Consider the following 26044-nt stretch of genomic DNA (forward strand, 5'->3'; position numbering starts at 1 on the left):
AGAATAAATGCATACCACAGGGCTGCCATGAGAACACTAGTCTCCAAAAGGCAGGCTGCTTCTCTTGGTCCTCAGCTTTGGGTCAGCCACAGAGCTGCAAGCAGTGCCACCGCTAAGGTCTTTTTTTAATTGTGTGCCACTGAATTGGAGGACGCTCAGAAAATCGGCAGGTAAATTGTGTTTCTTAAACAGCACCAAGTAAAATCACCCTGCACCAAAACTGTCAAACAGCTGTTTTTTTTAAACAAAGTTTTTATTGTTTTTTTCTTATAGCCAATATTTTAGTCAAAAAGACCAAATCCCATGTCATCATCTGATCCTTCTTCGGATTCCTCCTTTTCTTCTTTCTTCTTCTCCTCCACTGTAAAATAAAAGGTTTGAAAAATAAAGTAAACAGAAGCAAAAGAAAATGTATACTAGATCTCCAAATTAAGTCCCTTCAAAGATATGAAATATAGATCAACAAATTTCTTGAAAAGAAATATGTCGGCTCCAGTCTTCTCAAAGAATCCAAGTGCTTTACTGCACCACAGAATATAAGGATTCAGTTGGTAGTAACTCAGTCCGCCAAAAATCCTAACCCGTTTCTGCAAGCCTTGATCACAGGTCAGCATCACAAAGTACAAGGATCACATGCTTTTGTAGCGAAAGGCTTGCCACCTCATTGGTCAGTCAATTAATGTGCCCATTTGAATGATGCACTTTCAAATAGTTAAAAAAAATTGACAAACGTTTCAAAATACGCATAGTAAAACATTAAAGCAAACCGCTTTGTGGATGTAATATAAAGGCGCTTGGCCCGCCTGCTTCCCTCTACAAATAGACGGTATTGTGCCTATGATAAAATACAAGAGTACGAAGTAGGCAAGGGATGCAGGCGAATGTATGATTAACACCCACGCATGCTTTCATTTACCCATGTAAAAGACACCATATTGCAATACTATCGACTTACCGGGAGCAGCAGCACCTCCAGCTGGGGCAGCAGAACCAGCACCTGCCGACGCCGCTACAGCTCCGCCAACGGGCATGCTTGCAAGTTTACCATAGCCTGGGCAAAAAAAAAAAAAAACACAAAAAAAACATGAACTCAAAATCTCCAGCACGAGGGTCTTATAAAATGTCTTGTACAGCCGAAATTCAGATTAGTCACCCTTCAGACAACACGAGCACTTTTAACTTTCAAAACCCTCGTGACAAAGCTGCCACAACAATTGTATCATTATTAGCCTGTCAAGTTTTGAGGTTAAAGCTAACCATCACTATAATGAACAGATACCATTTCTTGAAAAACGATACCCCTTTCATAACACTGCTCTGTGGCGAACCACCAATGGGAAGAGGGGAGGACTTCTAAGCTTTGATCTGGTAGCCATTATGGCAGAAAAGTAATTTTGCTCCAGATTAGGAAACGCAGAGGCTAAATTGAGAGCTGGGTAGTTTAGCGTGTGTTGGGATGAAGTCCTTCCCTTTGCTCTACTTCCAACATTAGTCCTGATCGCTTTGTGTATTTCACTTGTGCAGCAGTGCTACGCCTCGATTATACAGTTGAAACATTTTAGAAGTTTTGTATTTGAATCGGAGACGCTAAAGGGCAAGCCCCGAGCTTTAATATAATTAGTTCCACATCATTTAGTCTCTATCGTATGGCATGAACTGTTCCCGAAGAGAACATCTCGCCCACCACACTAGAATGAAAAATACCGGCATGCAACTAACAGTTAATTATTTTCCCGGAATATACGTTTTTGAACAGCAATTAACGTTGTTGGGGTGTAAAGAGGATCGCATAACGTACACTCTCAGTCTCACGGAAATGTAAACATGTTGTCAAAATAGCAATGTACCAATAATGCCACTTCAGCAGATAAGAAAACAACGCACAGACTATTCTGGGGAAAACGGTTCCCATGTGGATTCGTACTGCATAAATCTCCCCAAGCACTTCCTAGTAATTGTTGCATATATTTTACCATTAAACCCTTATCTTGAAGCAAAACCAACGAGTTCCAAGAATGGCCTTGCAATTCTAGGAAGGAGATTTACATAGAGAACATGGCACTCAGTCAACTGCCTCTGGAAAGAACCCATGCCGGTCTACAGGGGATATGCGTACTCCAACCTTTACTCCCTCAATGCAAAGACCACTGCAGTGCCAAAGGTTATTTGGGGTGACTGGAAGAACTGTATACATTTGTTCCGGATTCATCGTCGACAGGACTGGGTGCCATTACTTTTCAAAATGAACAGACTGAATCACTGTAAAACCAGTAACTATCAACTGTATATCGCCATGATAAAACGTTGTGCGACCATTCCATATTATAACAGTCAACCCTCACAGCAAGATTTCAATAAAACCGTAGAAGTAGACTAACCTTAAAGCAGACACCTCATCAAGAGCAAAACAATACTGTGAAGTTTATGTACAAGGCTGACAACCAAGCAGGGGCAGCTCCTCCATTAGGGCGGAGGAGCATCACCCCACTGCTTTCTTGCAATGTAAGCAGAAACATAAAATGGTAAAACTTTGTTTCTGCTTCTCGCACTGCGAGAGAGCAGAAGGGTATGCCTGGTTGAGGGCGGGGGGTTGGGGAGGAGTGGCTTGCCCAATGTTGCAGACCCTGACTGTTTGGTTGGCAGCGTCCCCACCAATCACAACGTTGCCACTGCAAGCATTACGATTGGCTAAGGGGAGGAAGGCTGCCTGCTTCCTGATCAAGCAGGAGAGCAGGAAAATGGGACCTGGTTAAGGATCCACGACATTGCGAAGTCACGTTTCTTTTTTTATTATTGTTTAACCACCTCTGTGCGAACCCTTCACCAGCGAATCATGCCAGCTGCGACTGCAGCCAAGTTAAAGCTTCTTGTGCAGCCCACACTACACACTAAAATCCCATCTAGAGTCGTATTTCTGATTGAAAAACAAGAAGGAGATTGGTTTGACAACGATCGCTCGATTTTGTCAAGGGGAATGCAGAATTTTCTGAAGTCAGATTTAGCCACTAGACGAAATGGGCAGTAGAAAGCAGTGCTTGTTAAAGGTGCCATATAAACTGCAGAAGGGTACAATACTTGCAGTTTGGTAAGACTACAACAGTCTAGTTCTGAACACCACTGATAAGGGGGCTAGCATTAAACAGGAGAGAGGAGACAGGGTGCACAAATGTAAAATCTTTAATTTCTTTGAAAATGTGGGGAAAATACTTAGTGGTGCTGAGGGAGGTTCGCTCGAGCCCCGACTCACTGAGTATAATCTCCTAAACAATCGGAAAATAAGCAAAAACCAAAATGAAATATCAATCATACCATCTTTTCCAACAAAACAATGTCTGGACAACCTTTGGAATGATAGACTGTTAATAAGCCAATTTTTCAAAGGCATTTCCAATTTAATCTCGTCCATAAGCGAAACCCAACAGGTACAGACACTAACCTGTGGATATTAGAATGGACACACAACACAAGAAATCCAAAAATATTAACAGGTAAGAATCCAGCAACAGTGAAACAGGGAAATTGTGAGCAGCAAGTTTGTGCAAATAGGTAACTACCTAGATCTTTGCAGAAAGGCAACAATGGAGAAGTATTGGAAAGCCTCAAGCATCGGCAAAAGCCAATATGCCTGGCCGTCACAAGCAGGTAATTTTTTTAAATGTTTTTTGTAAACATTCCTTAGGCATTAAAAACCTAAAATATGAAGTGAAAATTCTAGTCGGCATAAAGGTTGACAGCATGTTAACAAAACAAAAATTAAATGTGCTTAACCCAAATAACTTCTCACGATGAGAAAAGGCTAAAGTGGGATACAGCATGAATTAAATACTTGAACAGACAAAGGTAGACGAAAACATTACATACACATTAAATTTTTCTGTAAACCCCAGGCCTGGTGAGACCGCAAAGGGAGTCTTTAGAAGCAAACCTAAAAAGCGTTTCCTCAACCACCAACAGGGTGACTAGCAATAATGCTTTACTGGATCTCTAAAAGAGTGTTTAGCTCAAGATCTGCCCTACTCGTGTTGCTGACAAGGATGGTCCAGAAAACCTCAGTAGGCCATGTCAAACACGATCAAGAAGGTGTTAAAAATCTTGCAGCTCATCATTCCAGTGCAATACTGGACTTTCAGCTGCATGGCAAAGAACCCAGCTCACAGTAGACATTATTAGGACATGGGCCATTTTAATTATGCACTACTGTGGCACCTATGACAAATGCAGTGAATACATATTTGTATAATTCACCATTTTCTACAAAAAATTGATTTTTAATTTTAGAGGCACATGCTCGGGTAATGATGTCCCCACCTTCAGTAGCCAACACAAACCGTAAATACCTCGGACAGGGAGTAAAGAATAAATCCTTTCATTTCTGTTCACATGAAGTCGGTGATTGCTCTTAAACCATTAATAATTTGAATAAGACTTGCATAAGAATCTTAGAAATCTTGCATTTAGACATACATTTATAAAAATGAAACATAGATGGTTTATTCAAAGTCAAAAAACACTATTCAATTAATTAAAATCATAAAAGTTCACATAGAAAACAAATATCAAAATACAATAGAGTGACACAAGAATATTAGAAACAAGGAGCAATTAATCTCAGTTAAAACAATTTCATGATTTCTAAAAATCCTGTAAAATTCATGTTTCAATCATTGCTGGGCATCTTGTTTTTCTCATCTTAACAGAAGCTACAAAAAATTGCGATATTAAAAATATTCCAGGGGTAATCCAATAATTGCAGGTACAATAGAGCTGGTTTAACCTGTAGAAACCCCTTGCCTCTTAGAAGTGGAATAATAAACTTCTTTCGGATATCAGAATAAAAATCACAACATAATATAAAGTGCGCAGTATCCTGAATTGAGCTGACGTCACAATCACAGAGTGCTGCATCCCCAGGCTTGCTCCAGCCTTGGAAATTCCCCAATGAGAGGTGAATCAGATTAGAACGGAATCTTATCAGTAACCAGCGATGGAAGGGCTTTGTTACTAACCTTAGGTAGGGCTCAATAGATGGTGATGTAATTAGTAAGAAATGGGCCCTAACCAAAGGTTTTTTTAATTCCTCACTCTCCCGTTCCTGTACCCTGAAGCTCAGGAAATGTTCTTTAATCCAACTAATGTCACCTTTAACCACTTGGCTGCTAAGGGGTTTTCCCCTCCTGTGCTGCTTATTTATGAACCCCATTATACATGACGAGTTGACCTGGTCATGAGCACAGCTCCAGTGTGCCTCATGACGAGTTCACCTTGTCATTAGCATGCAAGTGGTTAACAATTCCTTCCGGTGTATCAAATTTCTGGGCGCCCAAGTTTTATAAACATTGCTTTAATATAAGAGAGCCACTGTATATCAGTAGCTCTATCTAATGCGACACAATCTTTTAAAATCTGGTGATTTAAAGTAAGTTCTGGGTTCAACCATGTTTTTATCCAGCAGGTTAGGGGAGCCATGCTCATCAAGTCGGAAACATATCCCATCCCTAGCTCCTGATGGATGGCAAAAGTTGGAGTCGATTGGGGGAATAGACAATGAATGAAGAAATTTATTTTCAACCTTCTGTACCCTCAGCTTGCTTGTACACCCCCATATTGCTGCACCATATGTCGCTATCGCCAAACATTTCGCCTTATAGATAGAGAATGGCCTCACAAGGCTTTCCTACTAATCGTCGGGCGAAACTTAATAGGGCTGATGATCTATTTACACTATTTTTTTTGCTAAAAACTGGGGGGCCCAAGAACAACCATCATCAAACAAGACCCCCAGATAAGTAAAAACATTCACCCTTGTAACCTCTGCCCCTTTACAATTTATTTATTTATTTATTCAAAGTTTTATATAGCGCGAACAAGATCCTTACAGATAGAGCGCTTCACAAAGACAGGGTAGGGGCAGTAGGAATGAACAGAGATAATGGAAGCAGTATAATAGTCACTGACGTGGTAGGATAATAATACCATACATAATACATATCAATATACAAACAGGTAAACAAGTAATATAAGACTGCACCAGTCATTGATCCCACTACAGGTGTTCAGGTACACCTTGGGTGTGTGGTTGGCTTATACCAGTGTCTTAGTTGTAGAGAGAACACTGAGTGGGGGCATCGGGAGAGTGAAACAGTAAACCAGAGTGTATCATATATTGGTCGGTATTAAGAGAGTAGCGTAATAGTGACCCCCATCAAGTAGAAGTATAGTGTATAGTGCCAAAGGACAAGGTGAACAGTGATACAGAGCAGTGCAGAGTCTCTGATCCAGAACCTATAAGGTTCAGGAGATCTTGGCCAGAAGGATGGTTTTCACCTCTTTCTTGAAGAGTGCAGTGGAGGAGATAAGCCTGGTTTCAGGAGGGAGCGCATTCCAGATCCTGGGTGCCATTCCTGAGAAGGAGCGCTTGTAGGTTCTCTTTCCGGAATCTGCGAGGTTTCAGGAGTAGATTTTTTGTACTTCTATTGGATCTCGAACCTCCTGATATAGACAACTTTTGAGCGAGGTAGTTGGGTGCATTGTGGTGCACGGCCGCGTGTGTCATAACTGCAATTTTTAGCTGTATTCTGGCTTCAAAAGGCAGCCATTTTAGAGATTTTAAGTCTGGGGATATATGCGAGTGTTTTCTTGAGCCAGTAATGAGTCTCGCGGCAGCGTTCAGGGAGGCTCTTAAGGGTGCTGTTGTGGATAGCGGGAGTCCGCTGAGGGCCACAATTCCGTAGTCTATTCGAGGGAAGACTAAAGCTTGTACAGCAGTTTGGAAGTCTTCGGCAGGGAGGAAAGGTTTAATTTTCCTCAGTGTGTTGATTTGGAAATTAGCTCCTTTTGTGGCTTTGCTAACGTGTTGCTGCATGTTGAGCTTGGCGTAGAGTGTGATGCCTAGGGATTTCGCCGAGTCCACGATGGTAGGTTGGACATTGAGTGCTGTTAGGTTATTGAGCCAGGTGTGGGTGGTGGAAATTTTTGCCGGGGGTGAGATGAGTAGGAACTCAGTTTTCAGAGCATTTAGTTTGAGGTGATTATCGGCCAGCCAAGATTGAGTGTTAATAAGTGTGGAATTCAGATGTTTGATATCTTCCGAGGATTGTAGCTTTAGGTAAAGTTGTGTGTCGTCGGCGTACATATGTAATTGGACATTGGAGGCTTGGAGCAAGGTGGCGAGCGGTTCCATGACGAGGTTGAACAGTGTGGGGGAGAGGGAGGATCCTTGTGGGACACCTAGACCTGCAGGCACAGGTGTAGATAGCACATTGTCGATCTTGAACTTCTGAGACCGGTTGTGAAGGAAGGACGAAAACCATTTGAGAACAGTTCCCGATAGACCCATTCTAGTGCTTAGAAGCTCCAGCAAGTTCTCATGTTTGACCGTGTCAAATGCTGAAGAGAGGTCAAGAAGGATGAGGAGGCAGGACTCATTGCGATCAAGAATTTGGAGGGCGTCATCAATTGTGTGTCATAACAGGGGAGAGGGGTTGGGCTAAGGCGCTCGACCTCGGAATCTTGGTTCGAGTCTCGGTAACGACGCCAAAAAACCCCCTGTGATTCTGGGCAAATCACTTAATCTCCCCGTGCCTAAAATGGAAGTGTGTCCTCATGTAACGTAACTGGTGCTATGTAAAGCGCTCTGATAACTGATTCGGTTCGGTTCTAGTTCGCGCTATATAAAACTGCAAAAAAAAAAAAAAAAAAAGCTGTGTCCGTTCGCTCGGAAGCCTGATTGATGAGGGTTGAGGAGGTCAAATTGATCAATGTGTTTTGTTAGTTGGAGTTGGACACATTTCTCCAGCAGTTTGGCCAGGGTGGGGATGTTGGTGATGGGTCGGTAATTGTTTAGGTCAGACGGATCAGCTGTAGGTTTCTTGAGTATGGGCGTGACTTGCCCCACCTTGAGGGAGTCTGGAATTAGGCCTGGTTGTAGGGAGCTGTTGATGATTTTGGTCCAGAGAGGGAGGAGCAAGGGGATGAAGTCTTTTACAGCATTAGCAGGTAGAGGGTCTGTAAGGTGATTAGAGGGCTTCAAGGTGCAGAGCAGTTTGTGTATTGCTTCTTCCGAGTAGGTGTCGAAGTACAGCCATGATGCCTTGTTTTTAGGTTGATTGTTAGACATTCTGGTGTGGTTGGGGAATCGGCTTACATCCATGATGAGGTCATTTCTTATGTTGTCAGACTTTAGCTTAAAGAAAGCAGAGAAGGCTTCACAGTGTGGGGTGTCGCTTGTTGTGCCGTTTGATTGTAAGGGTTGTGTCTTTGTTTGGGTCTTGATTAGTTCGAACAGCTTTCTTGGCCTGTTTTTTGCTTGGTCCAACTGGCGGCTAAAGAAGTTCGACTTTGTGCGCTTTATTTTCCTGAAGTAGGCATTTCTCTTGTTCTTAAGCCTTTTGAGGTGCAGTGCTGAAGGGTCCGATCTCCAGGTGCGCTCTGCCATTCGCATAGTACGCCTGTCGTCATTGAGTCTATCGTCATACCAGGGGTTAGAAATTTTGGTGGAGACTCTCTTCAGTTGCAGTGGGGCGACTTCATTGACTATTGTATTCATAGAGTCAAGGTAGTGGTCGGTCAGTGATTGAACATCCGAGGCACCTGAAGGGGGAAGGAGGAGATTGCCGATGTGGGGAGGCAGGGTAGAGGGGTTAAGATTCTTCATGTCCCTTTTCCATGTTTTGGATTTGATTGGTTGAACCGGGTTAGGTTTAACTTTTTCATCGATAAAGAAGGTGATAATGTGGTGATCTGACCAGTCGCAGGGTCGGATCGCCTCCAGTTGTGTAGAGTTCTCTTTGGCAATGATGAGATCGAGTATCGAGCCTTTGTCGTGTGTTGGTCTATCGCATATTTGGGTGAGGTCAAGCGCATTAAGGAAAGTTTTGAGACTATTCACCACTGTGTCTTTCTGATCGCTCCAGTGGAGATTGAAGTCACCCAGGTAGACTTGGGTGGTCTGCCGACCGGCATTGGAAGTGATCATGTCCATGAGTTGTTGGGTGAATATGAGATTGTCACCAGGCGGGTGATAGATGAGATGTAAAGCACAAACTTGTTTGCCCTCGCTGGTGATGTCGAGGCAGAGGAGTTCACAGGAGGAAAGGGAGGGGGAGTTGACTTTAGTAACGAAGAGGTTGCTCCTAAAAATGCATGCAATTCCCCCGCCCGTCTTGCCAGGGCACCTGTCCAGCCTAATGATGTGATAATTGGGGGGGACTAGTATGTCCAAAATCGGGGTAGAGGCTTCAGTAAGCCACGTTTCCGTTAGAATGGCTAGGTCCAGATCCATAGCTGAGACGAGATCAGCGATGTCGGAGGAGTGTCTCTGGGCCGATCTGCAATTGAGTAGGATGCATTTGAGTTTGGGAGAGAGAAGGGTGGTCGAGCTTTCTAGAGTGAGTGGAACTTTTCTGAGGTTGTTAGGGACGGAACCTCTGTTGAGTGTTGGGAGCCTCAGAGGGTTTGTAAGAATTGTGGGTATGGGGATGTGTATGTTGGATATGTGTTTTACCGGACCTGGGCCATAAGAGCGTAGGAGAGAGCATAGGTCGCGGTCCGACAGTGGGTTGAGGACACGACGGGGGCGGTGGGAGTTATTGCGAACGGGGATAGTCGGCCAGCGCGGGTGTCGTTGGAGGCGAGGGTATGTAGGGAGGGTGCGTTGTTTGTTGGGTAGAGGGATGGTGGGAGGTAGACTAGGCTGTGAGGAGAGAAGGTCTTTGATTGCGTGGACATCTTTTTTGATTTGTAGAATATCCTCTTTGACTTGGAGGGTGGATAAGGTCAGGGGGTGGATTGGGGATGGGGTTGGTGGTGAGAGCCATTGGTGACTGGTTGAGTAGTGAGCTGGAAAGCGGGCAGGGTATCGAGGGGGGGGATATACCAGCGTTGTTGGAAGGTTCTGCGGTGCTAATGAGTGGGATGGCATTCAAAGTGTGGGCGTGTTTGTGGGCGAGGGGTGTGTGTGTGAAGTAGGCGGTGAAGGCGGTGGGTGGGAGGCATAGGTAGTGCCGTCAGTGGGAGACGGTGCTGGTGAGTAGCAGAGTGAGTGAAGGCTGAAGACAGTGGGGGAGACAGGAGGGTAGTGAGGGCTGAGAATAGGAGGTGGGAGAGAGGGGGATGCTAAGGTAGGGGAGGCGGTATGTTCTGTATGTTTTGTTGGGAGGGTGAGAGCGTTGTGAGTGGGGAGGGAGAGGTGTCCGCCGTGGGGGGGATGGGAGTGGATAAACTCCGAATGGTGGTGTGATCAGGTGGTGGCGTGTTGTGGGTGGGGGTTGTTATGTCAGGGAGGAGAGGGATGGGGGTATGGGTGGGGGTAAAAGGGGTCATGTTCGAGGGGCGGCTAGTATAAGAGGTGGAGACATTTGTGACTGTCCTTGGGGAGTGTGGGGCGTTAACAACAGGTGGGCCATTTACTGGGGTGCTGGGGGTAGAGGTGTTGTAGGTGGGGGCTGCGACGTCAGGGGTGATCGTGCTGGTGGAGTTCTGGGTGGGGGTCCGCAGCTTGGAGAGGTGCTCTTTGAACTTGGGGAACAGGTTGTCTAGTAGTTCCAGGTTCTTGTCCGTGGATTGAATTAGGACAATCCCGTTATTGTAGATAGTAATGGTAGTCCTGCCAGGGAAGAGGTGGGAAGGTGTGATAGAGAGTTAGGCCATGAGTTGTTTTCCTGGTGGCGGAGACGGTGAGTAGGGTTAGGAACGCTTTTCTCCATTGGGCTCTGCGTGAGGTGTGGAAGATGATATCAGTATTCAGGGCTCCATTGCCCGGTGAGAAGTAGGTGTCGGCAAAGGGTGTTTCAGGGTGCGACCTCAAGAAGTTATGTTTAAAACGTTTAGTGGCTTTTTTGGTGAGGGTGGAAGGGTAGTTAATTCTAAAAGTGTGCTTGCCGTTGAGCTCCATTTTAGAAAGGTTGTGATGTTGGGTGTAGGAGATAGGACGACAATAAAAAACTGTCAGCCGTTGGTTACAGGGAAAAGGAGTGACACTAACGAGTGACCAAAAGTATAAGAGGTAGAAGTCAGTGCATCCCGGAACAAACAGTGCGAAGGTGCAGCTTACATAATGTATCCTATATGCGAGGTAGCAGTCAGCTTACACCATGTACAAAATGAGAGGTAGAACAGGTTAGGTGGAATCAAATTTACACATCAGAATGTAGGAGGTAGCAGCGGTGTAGTCTAGGTGTAGAAAGTGGCTGGGTGCAGCTTACATGAATAAACGAAGTGGATGAGGTAGAAATAGTCAGTGCAACATCGTGAAGTAGCTGACATCGAAGAACCAAATAAATGAGGTAGCGAACAGTGAATGATAGGGATAAAGGTGAGATAGGTGCAGGTGCAGCATGAGGTAGCGTTTGGTGCAGAACCGGTGAGGGAAAAGTGAAATGGGTGCAGTTTACGCAGAGTGTATAGAGTACTCATAGAGGTATAAAACTGTAATATAGGGCAGTCACTTAATCGCACGAAGATACATATACAATACAAATACTAGTATAATACTAACAGAGTATGGGTGCAGACAGAGGCTGCTTGAGTCATAAATGACACTAGCGAGCATCCAAAAGAAATATGAGGTAGCGATCGGTGCATTACCTGTGAGGAGAAAGTGACATAGGTGCAGGGTACAAAAATTCTACAAAGTACAGGTAGGAGTATAATACTGCGATAAGAGGCAGATACTTAATCACATATATGAGGTAGTAATCGGTGAATTACAAGTGAAGATAAAGTGACGTGGGTACAATAGAAGTATAATACTGCCGTAAAAGGCAGACATTCGCTAGTGAGAATTGGTTGGAAGGCCACTAGCCTAAGCGATGGCAGTCTTATAGGAGTGTACAGTATACACGTATAAATATAGTATTAATGAAATATCGAAACAAAATAGTAGAACAACAAAATAGACAGAGCCAAATGAGTCAAAAATTGCGACTAGAGAGCGGCCAAGAAAATAGGAGGTAACAATCGGTGCATTACCTACAAGTAGCTGTGTACTACTGCAATAAAAGGCAGACATTCGCTAATTGAGAATATACTAAAGAGGCCTTTAGACTAAGCAGGCCACCTCAATGGATGACTAGTCAAAGATGGCCGCCCGAGTATCCTATACAGACAAGCGTCCTTTGTAGTAGTCCTTTGTCTGTTGTGGATGTCTTTTAGAGAGTTTTGTTTCCCTTTCTTCTCTGGGGCCGATCGGGTTAGTCCCTCATCTATGTTCGTTGGTGGGGAGGAGAGAGAACATCTCCTGTGTTGCAGGGAGGAGAGGAGAGCGTCTTATCTCTTTTTTGGTAACCCTTGCCCCTTTGGTATGTAGCCTCATGGTCATCTGGTGGGGAGAGGAGGAGATTTATAGCTCTTCTTTATGGCCCCCGCCATTTTAGTTGGTGGAGAGAGCAGGACAGCTTCTGACTATTTTTGCTTAATCCCATAGTCAGAACATGTGATTTAGCGATATTAACTACCAGGTCCAGAGAACTCAAACTCCCCAAAGGAGTTCAGTAGACTCTGTAGACCTAGCGGGGTACGGGCTAGTAGGACGGCATCGTCCGCGTATAGGAGAACCGGGATGGTACTGTTTCCTACACGCGGAACGTCCAGACTAGCATTGCCATGGGTTTTATCTATAACATTAATATAAAGTGTAAAAAGTAGAGGGGCCAAGATACACCCTTGTCGAACCCCTCTGCCAGATTTAAAGTGTCTTGTGCAATTGCCCTCCTGGGTCACCCTTACAGACGCAAACAGATCCCGGTGAGAATCCGCTAAAAAGTATACCAGACAGGGGTCAATCCCCAAGTCAAGCAAAATGGTCCACAGCCGTGATTTGTTCACCAGATCAACGGCTGTGGATAAATCCATAAAGCCCAAATAAATAGATCCCTTGGAGGTTATGGTATACTTATTTATTAGTAGATACAGATTTAGGCACTGATCCAGTGAACTTCTGCCTGATCTGGATCCATACTGAAGATTGGACAGAATATATTTTTCTGTCACCCACTCTGAGACCTTAGTCAGGATCACTTTCCCTAAAATTTTAACAGAGGAATCTATTAAAGAAATAGGTCTATAGCACCTGGGATCCCCTATCTGCCCCTTTTTAAAGACAGGGATAATGATAGAGTGGGACCATGAAACAGGTAACCCCTGAACAACACTGGCATTAAAAACAGTTAAAATATTGGCCCAAAATGTAACATTACCCTTTAAGAGATCAGCAGGAACGCTGTGTGGGCCAGGAGCCTCATTACTTGCAGATTCTTTGATTGCCCTCTCAACATCCTTCTCGTTAAAGACTAGTAAGGGCAAAGGAAGACTACTGGCAGGGGCCAGAAAGGGTTCGAACAACTCATTACTCGCATAAATACCTTCGAAGTGAGTCAACCACTCTTCTTCTGGGATATTAATATCCAGCAAACCATTCTCCTCCCCGAGAGCAACATGCTATTAACAATAACCCAGAACTTTGAGCTATCCTTTAGGACTTCTTCAGACGTTAAGGCGTCCCATGCCTCCTTTTTAATTTCATTTTTTCGAGTCTGGATTGTTAATTTGTAATCTTTTCCAAGACTGGCTATAAGAGCCTTATCCCTAGGATTAGCTTTCAGAGATTTTAATAGGTTTTGATGGGCCCTAGAGCACTTAGAATCAAACCATCTTTTTTCTTGTTTTGGTTTAGGCCTCGAGGTAATGGTTAGGTCTGTAGCGACCTGTCTACATATAGCTTTGAAGGCTGAGATAATTGCCCCCTCCGGGGTAGAGCAATCTGCACATTTCCTGATATCATCTTTGACCCTAAACTATCAAGGAAATGATATGGGACTACTTTTGCCCATTTTAATCTCCTCCCTTGATCTTTAGTAGTCACAGCAATAGTAATAGGCCCCTTCATATTAGGTGTAACATCTATAAGGCAGAAGCCTTTATCCAGCTCTAGAATAACCGGATTGTGATCACTGAAAGGGGAGCATGTGGCATTATAAAACAGTACAGTACGTTCCCGAAGAGTGCAGGGGATATAAATATATAATCAATAATAGTCTCACTTTCCCTTGCTTTAAAAGTTACAACCCTCTCACGAATATAAAAAAACCTGGTTCATAAAGGCCAGCATATGAGAGAAGTTCTTCAAGGGCCTTCCCTTTAGGGGTATGTTCAAAGTGAGGTGGTGACGAGTAAGGGGGACCATAAGTTATCAATTCGACAGTTAAAATTACACAAATGAATATTAAAATCATCCATAAGGATAATATAAACATAAGTGGTTAGCTGTACTTTATGTTTCTAAAAACCGTGTCAGGTAACAAAGATGCTCATTAGGATACTCACTGTCCCCAGAATTATAAAAATTATCAATGTTTTGGGATAATTCTGGGTAGTGAGCTCAGCTATTAAGCAATTAGGAGAAGCTGAGTCTAGGATCATTACAGAGGCTTTTAATTTTACAAAGAAAAGAAGCATCAACCCTTCCTTAGCTCTACCCGCTGGTGTTGGGAAGGCGGGCTTAAAATAAGATTTAAAACCATCAACCCAAAAATTATCCTTGTCCCAGGTCTCTTGTAGGGCTATAATATCACAATCACTAATAAGCTTTAGCCAGTTCTGGTCATCCCTTTTAGACCGTAGCCCTGCTATGTTCCAACTCATTAGCCTAAATTTAACACCCACCTCTGTCGGGATGCCAAGCTCAGTGGTAGGGAGTCGAGGAACAGTAACTATGGGCTCTAGTCTGTCATTCTCATCTAGCCGAGATAAAGGCAAAAACCTATTAGAAAGAGCTAGTGTCTCCTTTTTCTTGGTTGCCTGACTACAATCTAATTTGAACAGAGAAGGGACTCTGGGAGTACTCCTGCCAGACTGCTCTTCCCTATAAGGGGTGGTTTATTCAAAGGACCCTATAGTGCGAACGCATGGTAATGCAGCTAGGAAATAACGCTTCAAAACAACTGGATGCACTGAGAAGAGGAACCATCTTCTAGTACTAGAATTGTGTACATGCAGGATTGCTTTCTATTGAGCATAAAGCTGGGGGAAAAACACTACTATCAAGGGCAAATGTTAATAGTTTTAGGGGAACTATGTAGTTACAATAGCCTCTTGATATTTTTTAAAGTGAGTTAAAACTCCAAGACGGCTACAAAAATTAATCTACAGACAGTGCTGCACAATTTGGCTTTCATTTGCTCCATTACTAAACCTGGACACAAAGTCTGTGCCACACTATTACAATAGTCAAGGTCAGGACCAGGAATCCGTAAATGCTACCTCTGTATGATAAGGGTAATGAATCCATCAGTCGGTAGCTACTGCTATAATCTACACCTCTCTGAAGGGACGAACTAAAGGCAGTTTACCCGCATTTGGATGGGAGGAAATTGATGGGGCATCTTCAGACAAGTAGAGAAACAAGCTTCGGCACTTAACCATGAAATGTAGGGTATTTTTTAGCAGATAGTGGAGACAATCACTTTGCGCCATACTATTTAAGCCAAAAAGAGTTAGTAATCAATAGTCAAACCATGGTAATCTTATTTTTTTCCAGTTTAGCGCACCGAGGAAAATGTGGAGATCTGATGTGCTCAGAAACCCACCCGAAAGATGTACTTACCCTGAGCAATGACTTCCTCAAGATTTTTGCCGTTCAGTTCTGTGATAACCTAGAATAAAAAACGTTATTTTATTAACAAAACAAAAAAAGCTATTTTTGTTGCATTTTGGGAACGTGAAAGACCGAACAGTACACAGAGCAAAAGCGAAGCGTGGCAGAACTGCACAATGTCAACTCATTAGGCTGTACTAAGACCTACCTTGTTGGCGCGTTCCTTGTCTACTTCGATTCCAACGCTTTCAAGGATTTTTGAGAGGTCTTTTGAGTTGGGATTTTCATTGCCTCCAAGGGCAGCCAAAAGGTAGGCAGCAACGTAACGCATTCTACGGAAAAGACAGCAATATGCATTACCTACAGGAATAAAACGCACCTAAAAAAGCAGACTGCAAAATATTCAAAAGGCTATTTTTCTGTAAGCAGTCCTTTATGTCTAAATAAATACTTTACTAAATTAAGAAGTTTTCCCCTATATTGTTCATCCCAGAGCAGTCATTCCTTGACTTCACAACAACTAAAACCCAAGAGGCAGTCAATTACCGAAAACCAAGCAAGTCAAGCTGATGTGTAGGAAGCAATGAATGAGGCTGACAGAGGAGAAGGGAGCAACACAGCTTGGAAGAATACTCACCAAGTTCTAAAGAAAAAAACTCCTGGCTAAGCCAATACATCTTGCGTTTAAAATGCCAATACAGAGCTGTTGACTTTTGTCAATTAATGTAAAGTATTGTTTAAATAACGTTTTTAAAAAATACTAGAGGGAAAGGAAATCTTAGGGCATCCCAAAACTGTACATTGTGTTCACTGTCTTCAATCTTTATAAATGGGTTGCTTTAAAAAAAGTGAAAACACTTAACAGAATTTAAAAAGGAATAAGTGTCCAAATCTGAAGAAAACTGCTCGACAAAATGCAATCTACTTTCCATAGTATTCAGTCATTTTGTCCTTTGCAGTAGGTAAGGGAGCAGCCATTTAGTTCTTTACAGTAGCCCAAGAGCAGATTTAAGGGCCTTGGTTTGGAAGCCAGCTGAATGAGCTCCCAGATGAGCAGAAGATACCCTCCTCCTAGGACCATAATAGCCAGGGCGTGTGCTTTTATGCAATAGGTGGAATGCGGGTGATGAAAAAAAAAAAACCCTCAAAGACTGGTCTTCAGCCATATCGCAGCAAAAAATATCAATTTTTCCAGTACGTTTACAGACAAGCTTGGAAAGGCAAAAAGATGGGGGAGGGGGTGAGAGGTTGCACTTGAGGGGGAAACGGCAAACAAGGGAGAGCTAGGAAACATTCACTGTCATGGAGTGCTGAATGAAAAAGAAAAGGTGGGTCCATAAACATTCACAGCAGAAGTATGCAAGTCAGCCAATCAAAAGAATCGTAAAGATGCTATGTACCAGGGGAAAGACAGAAGAGTAAGGCAAGCTACCAATAGGAAGCAAGCAAATGAGTGAGCGACAGTAAAGTGCTTGTTCTTGTTTAGTATTCCACCTCTAGCACAGCAATATTTTGAGGAAATTGTACATTACCCAAATATTTTTAGGAATAAAAAGTAATTTTGAATGGCAGAAAGTGCTGCCCGAGTGCAGTGTACGACAAACAAATATACAACAAAAAAACTATGGATAATATGAAAGCTATCCTATGATAAGCAATTGGCTGGCAATAAGTCCGCTATACGTTTTGGCAAGGTCCACAAGGCTTTCGCAAACAAATGGCTAAAAGATACCTGCATTCAAAACCTAAAAAAATAGACATTTCATGGGAGGAATTCCACTGTATAGTGAAGGCTTATGGAAACAGACAAAACTGGAAAGACTTCTTTGATTAGGACTACAGAGAAAGGTTATACCCAAGGTTTTGGAATACGTAAGGCAGCTCTACCACCAACAATGATCGGATACTTTACTTTGGAAGAGTACATAGGGACCTTCGATATGGGTTTCCAAACTCTAGATCTAAATTACTATTATGCTGCCAGTTACAGGCATCGTCAGAATGCAGAACAATGTCACGACACGCAAGTGAAATAAAACCAAGTAGCTCAACTCAAGAGGCTCACACATAGAAAGACCGCTTATATCAATCAGTGCAGGAAAAATGTACCAAGCCGCAGACTGACATTCTGAAAAGTAATGAAATACAAGTTGTGTCTGCGAAAGATTAGGTATTCATTAGAATACTAAAATCTTTAAGATTGACAGCAAACATACATGAAAGGTGTCCTTTTTATTAATACGTTTATATGTCAATCACGGTTTACGATTCAACAAATTCATTACTAATTTATGCCAAGTGAAGGGTTTTTGGGGAGTTATCTGCACAAAATTAGAAGGCCCCACTAGTGTGAAAGAAAGTATGCTGAAGTGAGAACGTAAACTGAGCACTTTCTTCAAAATCACAAAGTTCGCTGTACGGGATGCTCAATGACGTGGATCCGGTCTGGCACACCAACCACTTTTTAAACTGCTCAAAAGTTTTTTGTCTGCATTATTTGTCTAACATGAATCTGTTCAACTGTGAACAATGAATACCTAAGACATGTACCAAAAATGGCATACCGTGCATGCATGTTTTGTCCCAAACAGAAAGATTTTTGCAATAGGACTAACCATGTAAATGTTTTACCTGATCCAAATAGTTATCTTCATTTTGCATAATAAAATAATGTAAAAATGTTATAAGGGAAGCGGTTTCTATTGCACTGGTTAATTTGGGTCCAGCATCCCCTAACATCACAAGACTCATCCCCATCCAACTTGAACATTTTAGCAAAATGTAGCTACTAGGCAATAAAACTGAAAGCGTCCTAATTTCACTCAGGGGCAGATGTATCAAACAATTTTTTGTCTCAAACACTGCGATTCGGTTAAAAGCAGCATTTGCGACAAAAAAATAAAATCGGACAATGCTATGTATCATCTAAAACGCATCGCAATATTAAGGAATCGCAAATTTTGCGATTCCTTAATATTGCGTAAGCATTTAAGGAATCGCAAACTGCGATTCCTTAAATGCTATGTAAGAAGCAATCATGTTTTGTGAATTTACACTAAGAAATCGCAAAAGTTGGTGGTAATTTGCGCATTCTTTTATAAATGCACTTCTTTGGCATTTGTAAAGGTGCCATGTGTCGCTCGGGCATGTATGTGCGCCATATGCGCACACATGTAAATTTCAGGGGTGCAGCAGGGTGTCCTTAGAACACCCTTGAAATTATTCTCAATTTGCGATTCGCAAATTGCGAATCACTTCCCATTCCTTCCTATGGGCCTCCTGGGCCATAGAAATCAATGGGAAATTGTTCCTTAATTGCGATTAGCAATTTGCTAATCGCAATTAAGGAATTTTAAGAAATCGCTAAAAAATAGCGATTTTTTAGACATATACCATTTTGCAATTCTCAAATATCAATTCTCACAAAATCGCTATTTGAGAATCGCAAATGGGTATTTTGATACATCTGCCCCTCAAGTCACTTGGAACACTGCCTTGGTGATCCTGGAAAACAAATCTACATCCAGGACCGAATGGCTTACAGAGTGCAGATTTGTTGGATATTACAAACAGAATCAAAATTAACCCCAAAACTAAACTGTACACCCGAGTTTCTAAACAGAGCCAGGCAGATACAAGGAGCATGACAAGTTCATACATCAGGACAGTTTATGTGTCCTGTAGAGAATAATGTATTTAAGAATAGCCAGCAAATTAACGAACAAGCCTTTGCAATGCAACAGATCTCATATTAGTTGAATGTAGAGCTATTGGCTTTGCAAATGCGGCATACGCTTGCCTTTGTTTTTCGATTCATTGACTTAAAACAATAGCGGCACACTGCACTTTAGACTTTAAAGCTAAAGTGCAGCATGCGCCCATTGAAACAAAAGTCAATAAATAGAAAAAAAAATAAGCTGTGTGGTTGCCGTATTTTTTTCTAATCATTTATTTTTGTAGCAATGGCAGCATGTTGCGCTTTAGCTTGACCTTTTTGCCACGGCACAAATTTCGGCTGCGGCGAGGGTGGGGCTAGGCGTGGAGCTCCCTTTCGTATAACAGCTGCACGCCACCATGAGTCACGGGCGGCTTGTGCTGATGACATGAGCCGTCATGACCCCACCCACTCACTAATTCACCCGCACAGGTGGGGAATTAGTGCCCCTTCGGCGGAGCGGCAGTTGCCTGATAGCTCCATGCCGTCATGAGCACACGCCGCCCGTGGTGCATGACGGCGTGGAGCCGCCATGAGTATGGAAAGGGTTAATATGTTTTAACAAAGCATGCCGTACCGCGATCGCTACAATGGTAAACGAACACTGAAAAGAAAACCAGGAATGACAGCGGCAATAATGGGAGGGAGAGGGGTGCGTCTGCGAGTGAGGAGGCAATAGATGGGCAACCAAAAGAAACACTGATGCTCCATGAAAGGGAGCCAAGCACCCAAAAACAGGGCAGATGGACACTATTGATCAACCACAGTAAAGGAATTTCCAAAAGGCAGGCCAGCCAACCAAATCCGCTGGGCAGAGCTAAAGATATTCTGAACACGTCTCGAAGAGACAGCGCTAACCAGGCGAGCACTAAAAAGACGAAGCTGCAATCCACCTGACCACAGCGAACAGCAGCCCAAAGGAACACAACATGTGCCCATTACAATGGAGAGGTTGCCGACATCCAAACAATACACTCTACTAAAGTTGGCAAAAAAGCAGCCTGCATTCAACTACTGTGATAGGAATGATAAGCAGCAGGTCTTAAGAGGTGAATGAAGAACCGCTCAACACAGACCATTGCCTCCCGATTCAGACAATTCATCCAGAATTGTGATTTAATTACTGCATAGTGAAGGAGGACTGTTTCTACATGGAATGAAGAACATGGACTTTTGTGACCTTGTGTCTTACATTTTGTAATATTTGCTTACATTAACCCCTTGGGCGCGGCCGCGATTCTACGCCTGAGCGGCGTTTTTCGAAGTGGGCGGGTTTTTGACAGCCCCCAGCCGTCATCAGCACACGAGTCCCGTGATGCATGACGGCTGGGTGCCGTCATCAGCATCGACGGGGTTAAACATTTCACGAAAAGAGTGTTGAAAACAGTAAGTTAAAAGGAACATTGCTTTCAGGGTTTTTCCCCCACGGGCCCCACTTTCTTGTATTCTCACTAGGTATGCAAGCCTTGCTATCTAGCAATTTTTAGTGTGAGAATTAAAAGTAGTACCACAACTCAGTTTTGTTTATTTTCGCTAGAGCATGTGCTCAAAATTCTTCCAATAGTTGACATTTTCTACAATGTTAGAATATATTGGGGGTGTGGATTACCATTTTACACCGCTGGGTATTAAAATGTTAAGACCAGCCCCTGAGGATACACATTCTATCAGTGTAATATTGACCTATCATGCCATCCAGGGGCTCTGGTGGAATTAAAAGGCTAAGTGTTTCCAAAAAGTCCCCATAACAAATTTGCAAAACAGGAAGATTACCTACTGGCAGTCGTATTAGCAAGCTGAGGGGGAGTTCCAAAATATTACTTTTTTGTTTGAATTAACGTGCTACTGATCTGAAAAACGTAAGGTAACAGATTGTTTTGTTTTTAATCACGTGCCCTCTGTAAAGATCTCCAATTCTGCTACATTTCCCAACAGCTGGAAACTTGCTATTGAGTAAAGCGTTTACGACTTTTTCACAATGATACTGCTTTCAATTAAAACTCATGTTGTCTGTATACCTACTCAAGGGCAGGCACTGGAATGGGAACACTCAAATTTAGATCAATGATTTACAATGGAAACTGTGAAAAGGTGTTTGGGCTACTATGAGGAAACTTATGTCACGATGGACCACAAAGTAGTTTCCATAATTTAAAGGTTGCGGTGACACACTACGAACACAGACAAATACGTAAAATATAGACACATCACGACAGTTAAGATCTCTATACTTTAGTAAAAGCTCGAATGCAGCAACAATATTTTAAGCTACGTTGGCCACGTTTGATCAAACACGGTGGAAACACAATTAATTCAATACACTCGAAATCAGGCACTCTTGTTTGAGCCGTCGAAAGGATCTCGCTAATGAGTACCCTGAAGCAGGAACACCACGGTTTCGGATGTTTAAACAGCTCCTATGATGGGAAACTACAGCTGATTAATTGCAGACTCAAAGGTTGTAGAGACACCGGTCTTCAGACGCAGTCACTGATAAATAAAATATTAGATATCCATTATTTTGTATTTAAAGCAGAGAAACTGTGCAGATAATTGGGGGTGTAAATCTGCGGAACGTTTAGGGTAAGCACGTTACGCTCCCTTTTCTTGATGGCTCTGCACATGAGCCGAGCACACACTGCCTGTAGATACCTCACACGTCTCTTATTGACCCAAAATAGGCCCAGCAGAGGCTTGATTCGGGTAACGAGTAGAGCTTTTGCACGTGGCTGACAATTTCTCTAGCACCATGGACTAACTTACTTTAAGCGGTTCCTAAAGAGGAGCTAACGAACGGAGCGTGCGTCCACTACAGCGGCCTGCTGGGAAAGAGGAAGATGACGCGCTTAGCGGGACAGACAAGAAAGACGGAAGAGGCGGAGCGCGCCTGCGCCTGACGGTCTGAACGCAGCTTGTATTACCCACAAGGGCCTCCGAACTGTGGATAGCCACTCGAGAAATGTGTAACATGACCGCCAACTAACGTCTCTTCCTATTGGCGAAATGTACCACAGCTTTGACCACAGAAGATTATTTGTTTTTGTGCTCTGCTTGGCTGCCATCTTGGGTTGGAATTTTTTGTGTCGAATATAAGAGCTTTCGCTTGCAGCTGAAGGACTTGTACGAACTTACTGAGGTTTGGTGCAAGAGGCCCACAGTGCCGATAAAAGGAGTGTTGTGATGTGGACATCTAAGAATAGGATTTTCTGTAACAAGCAACATGTTGAAGGGCGCGCCATATGTGTTCACAGATCGTAAAGCATTAACACACTTGTAAGCCGACTTAAGGACGGTGTTCACAAAAGTAGTCTACCTGGGCGAGTTCAACAACCAAGCAAGTCTGCCTGGTTTAACTAGGTGATTGGCACTACAGGAAAAACTATTTAAACTACACGTACAAATACTAGCAAGAGAAGCCACTACAAAGTTTTGTGTCCGGAAGACCGGGTACGATAAACACTGAAGACAGACCTCAGCTTTCCCTAACGGCTAAACGAAATGTCCCCACAGTGAACCAATGGGACGGGGGTTGCTTGTGCAGAAGGCGTTGTTTAACCCTGACAGGTCCCAAAGCAGGAAGAATAGACGCTGTTTTAGGTACCTTTCTGGAGCCTGGTAAGAGTTCCCTTAGTTAAACGTAGATAGCCAGGATCTGCAGATTTTCCTCTATGTTGCATAACTTTTACTACTAAATGCAAACTTTTAGAATTAACAGAATGTTGGTTGCTAGCTTTGTTTTTTAGGAAACATTGTTGACAAATTGTTATGTTGCCCGTTTAAGTTTAAGACATCGTGAGTTACCAAAAGGCTCACATTTGAAATATAGGATATCATCATTAAACACCGCTCCTAATTTTCAAAATTAGTTATACACAGTCTGCCGTTGCAGTGGCATCCCTTTCTTGATGCACGTTGGTTAATGTAAACAAGCATTTGCAATGCAATTGGTCTCGACTTTGGAGCCCAATGTGCTAACTACCAGCACATTGTGATAAGCCCCTCCTAAAACAAGCATTGGCATAGCCAATAGGTCTCGCTTTTTGGACCTTATAAGTGTTTAGCCCAAACTATTGGCTTTGCCAATGTCTTTTAGCTATGTAGGTGGAACACTGTCACCCTGTGTGTGAGCCATTATGCTTAATAAATCCCGTAAACACCACTTACCTGACCAAGAGAGCGTGAAGAAATTGCTACACAATGAGACAATCTGGTATATGCCTCCCCAGGCTTACAGCCAGGCCTTAAATAAGCTGTGATTTCAGTTATTGTCATCAAGTATTCTTGAGCAGGCGGGCATTCGAGTAGCTACCAATGCTAACATACATACCGCATTCTAAACACCCCAGCTTTCAGTTTTTTTTATCCTTTGCTAGTATTATATGGACATTTATATTCTGTTCATGGCAAATGCTCTTGTGATTCCTAGCACATTGTTTTAATTATTGAAAACAAAATTCTGCGAAAAGGTGATGCTTGTTTATAGCAACTAGTTTGTTTATTATAAAAGATAATTGAAGCACAGAATGGTGGGGTTTTCCTGACTCCTGGAGAGTTGCTTGAGAAAGGTCTTATGCAGGCTGCATTTCTTCATACGAGTACCTGGCAGTACTCGCGTATAGCGCTGCACAGCTGGGGGACACTTAAGAGCAAGTTGTGAGCTGACTTGCTTCCATTGTTTAAGAGTACATCAATACATAAATGTTCGCACATTTTTTACCCAAGAGCCACAATTGAAAGTAAAAGAAACAAAAACAAATCTCTCCACCTCGGAACTTGTGAACAAAGAGCTGACTGGAAACATGCAGCTGGGGGTGCTTATCGGCTCTCCCAGGCTTGGCGTTTCGTTGGGTCCCACTCCTTTGCCCCCTTCGAGCTCTCTGAAATGTTTCTGCTCTGTCCTCAGATGTTTGCTGATGTGCCTTCCGGTGTGAGATTGGAAACAACGGGAGGGAGGGCAGAAGGCACGGACAACTGGACTGAGGGCGGGAGGCAGGTGAGGGAGAAGGCACCAAAGCATGTCGTGCCGGAGGAGCAGAACTTCCTTAAAGAAAATAGTGCTCACAGTGTAAAATATCTCGAACCCTGTAACAAAGGAAGTAAAGGGGTCAGTCGCCATGAGAGGTGACAAATGAAGAGGAGGCGGGACTAAGGAGGGACTAACAAGCGGATTGACGAATCAGAAGCTAGCATTTAAGACTGACAAGGACAGAAGCCAATGGCAAACATGGGCGGAGAGTGGTCTGGGCTTCTATTCCCTACTCGTTAGGTTGAGCGTATACAAGAAGTGTTGCAGAGCCACGCATGCGCGCTGGCTGACGCTCGACTTAAAAAACAAAACAAACAAAAACAATCTGGAGGTGTAGGATCCTCTTAGCAAACACAGTTACGAAACAAGCATTTGCAATGCAATAGGTCTCGCAATGAGATTATTTTTAAGCTGTTGACATTGTAAAGAGCAATGCCTTAAAAAAAAATGAAAAGGCAATGTTATTTACAATACCAAAAGCAACACCTCTTGCATTGCATAGCACGGTGTCCATAAAGACGACGTTGCACTGAAAAAAGGAGGAAAAAAAGTGTGTTGGGGGGCTGAGAGCATTGGCATAGCCAATAGGCCTCGCTTTTGGGACCTTATAAGTTTTTAGTTATGCAGCACAATATCCTTGGTGCAACACCATCAACTGTTGCATGGCTAAACACTTATGAGGTCCTAAAGGCGAGACCTATTGGCTATGCCAATGCTTGTTTTACTTTCTTTTCACGCCACCACAGGAGCTCTTCTGCGGTCCTCCCCACACATCCTTCTCTGCCCTCATCCTCAACATTTTCCCCTCTCCCAAAATGCGTTTAATTAACTCCCAGCTCTTATCCGCTCACTATCTAAGCTCGTAAAAACATTCTTTAAACACAAATGTTGTGGCTGACATCTGACAATTAATTAACCAACCCCCTCCTCCCCCCCGCCCGAAGACGAGAAACCCCCGATTTAGGAGCAGATAAAAAAGATGTTTAATATGACAGAGGCAACATAAATTCCTCCAAAGTGGCACAAAAAGCTGCCAGTCAGATGGCGAGTGCCCACATGTCAGGGCTGTACTGAGAGTGCCTGGGGGCAGGCGGGGGGGGGGAGGGATGGTGGCAGACACCCATCTGCGCCTCTCGGAGGACGTCTCAATGAGTTGCTAATTAATTCTCATTGAGGTGTCTGGGATCGGATGGTCACCATAAAACATTATAAACATTTCTGTTTTTCTGGATCTGAGAATTTTCTGGACAAAACCTGCAGGATTTATTTTCTGAGTGCTTCCTCACTCTCTCCTTCGCATTTCTCTTGGAGTCACGGTGCCCATACAACCTTACACCATTCACTTGTGTAAGGTCCCTTCGTAGCCACTCACGGTGCCTGTCCCCCTCACCCCCCACTTCTGTCCTGAGGAAGACCCCGCCAGCAAGGGTGCACGCATACAGGGGTCAAAACATTGACATGACACTTCAATAATGCCAATCTCTTCAACAGTACTTGCTTTACTGTGAACTTTTGTGTTACGTGGCAGAAAAATTGTGTACAGATGTTATGTACTGTGACAAAAAAAATATTTTGGGGTTTTTGGCATGTGAATAATATATGCCCGAATGTTTGATTGTGATATTTTGATCACTGCTTATACTTTATTAACCCCACTACCTCACTTGAATCACCATCCTTCCTCTTCCACTTTTCCCCCCTGGGCACTTCAATG

General features: G+C 43.2%; 2 protein-coding genes across 2 annotated transcripts in view; one reads left to right on the forward strand and one right to left on the reverse strand.

The window, feature by feature from the left end:
• Positions 1–234: 234 nt before the first annotated feature.
• RPLP2 (ribosomal protein lateral stalk subunit P2) lies at positions 235–22206 on the reverse strand. Its single transcript, XM_078682803.1, has 5 exons — positions 22068–22206; positions 15798–15921; positions 15599–15647; positions 956–1051; positions 235–361 (listed from the first exon to the last, which is right to left on the reverse strand). The coding sequence occupies exons 2-5, from the start codon at positions 15918–15920 to the stop codon at positions 282–284; spliced, it is 348 nt and encodes a 115-aa protein (XP_078538929.1). The 5' UTR covers position 15921; positions 22068–22206; the 3' UTR covers positions 235–281.
• Positions 22207–22802: 596 nt separating this feature from the next.
• PIDD1 (p53-induced death domain protein 1) overlaps positions 22803–26044 on the forward strand; it is a 197708-nt gene continuing 194466 nt past the window's right edge. The window contains exon 1 of the mRNA XM_078682801.1: positions 22803–22919. The gene's annotated coding sequence lies outside the window, so the exon portion shown is untranslated. The remainder of the gene's footprint in view (positions 22920–26044) is intronic.

The sequence above is a fragment of the Lissotriton helveticus genome, chromosome 3_1 (genome assembly GCF_964261635.1).
Source record: "Lissotriton helveticus chromosome 3_1, aLisHel1.1, whole genome shotgun sequence".
Classification (NCBI taxonomy): Eukaryota; Metazoa; Chordata; class Amphibia; order Caudata; family Salamandridae; genus Lissotriton; species Lissotriton helveticus.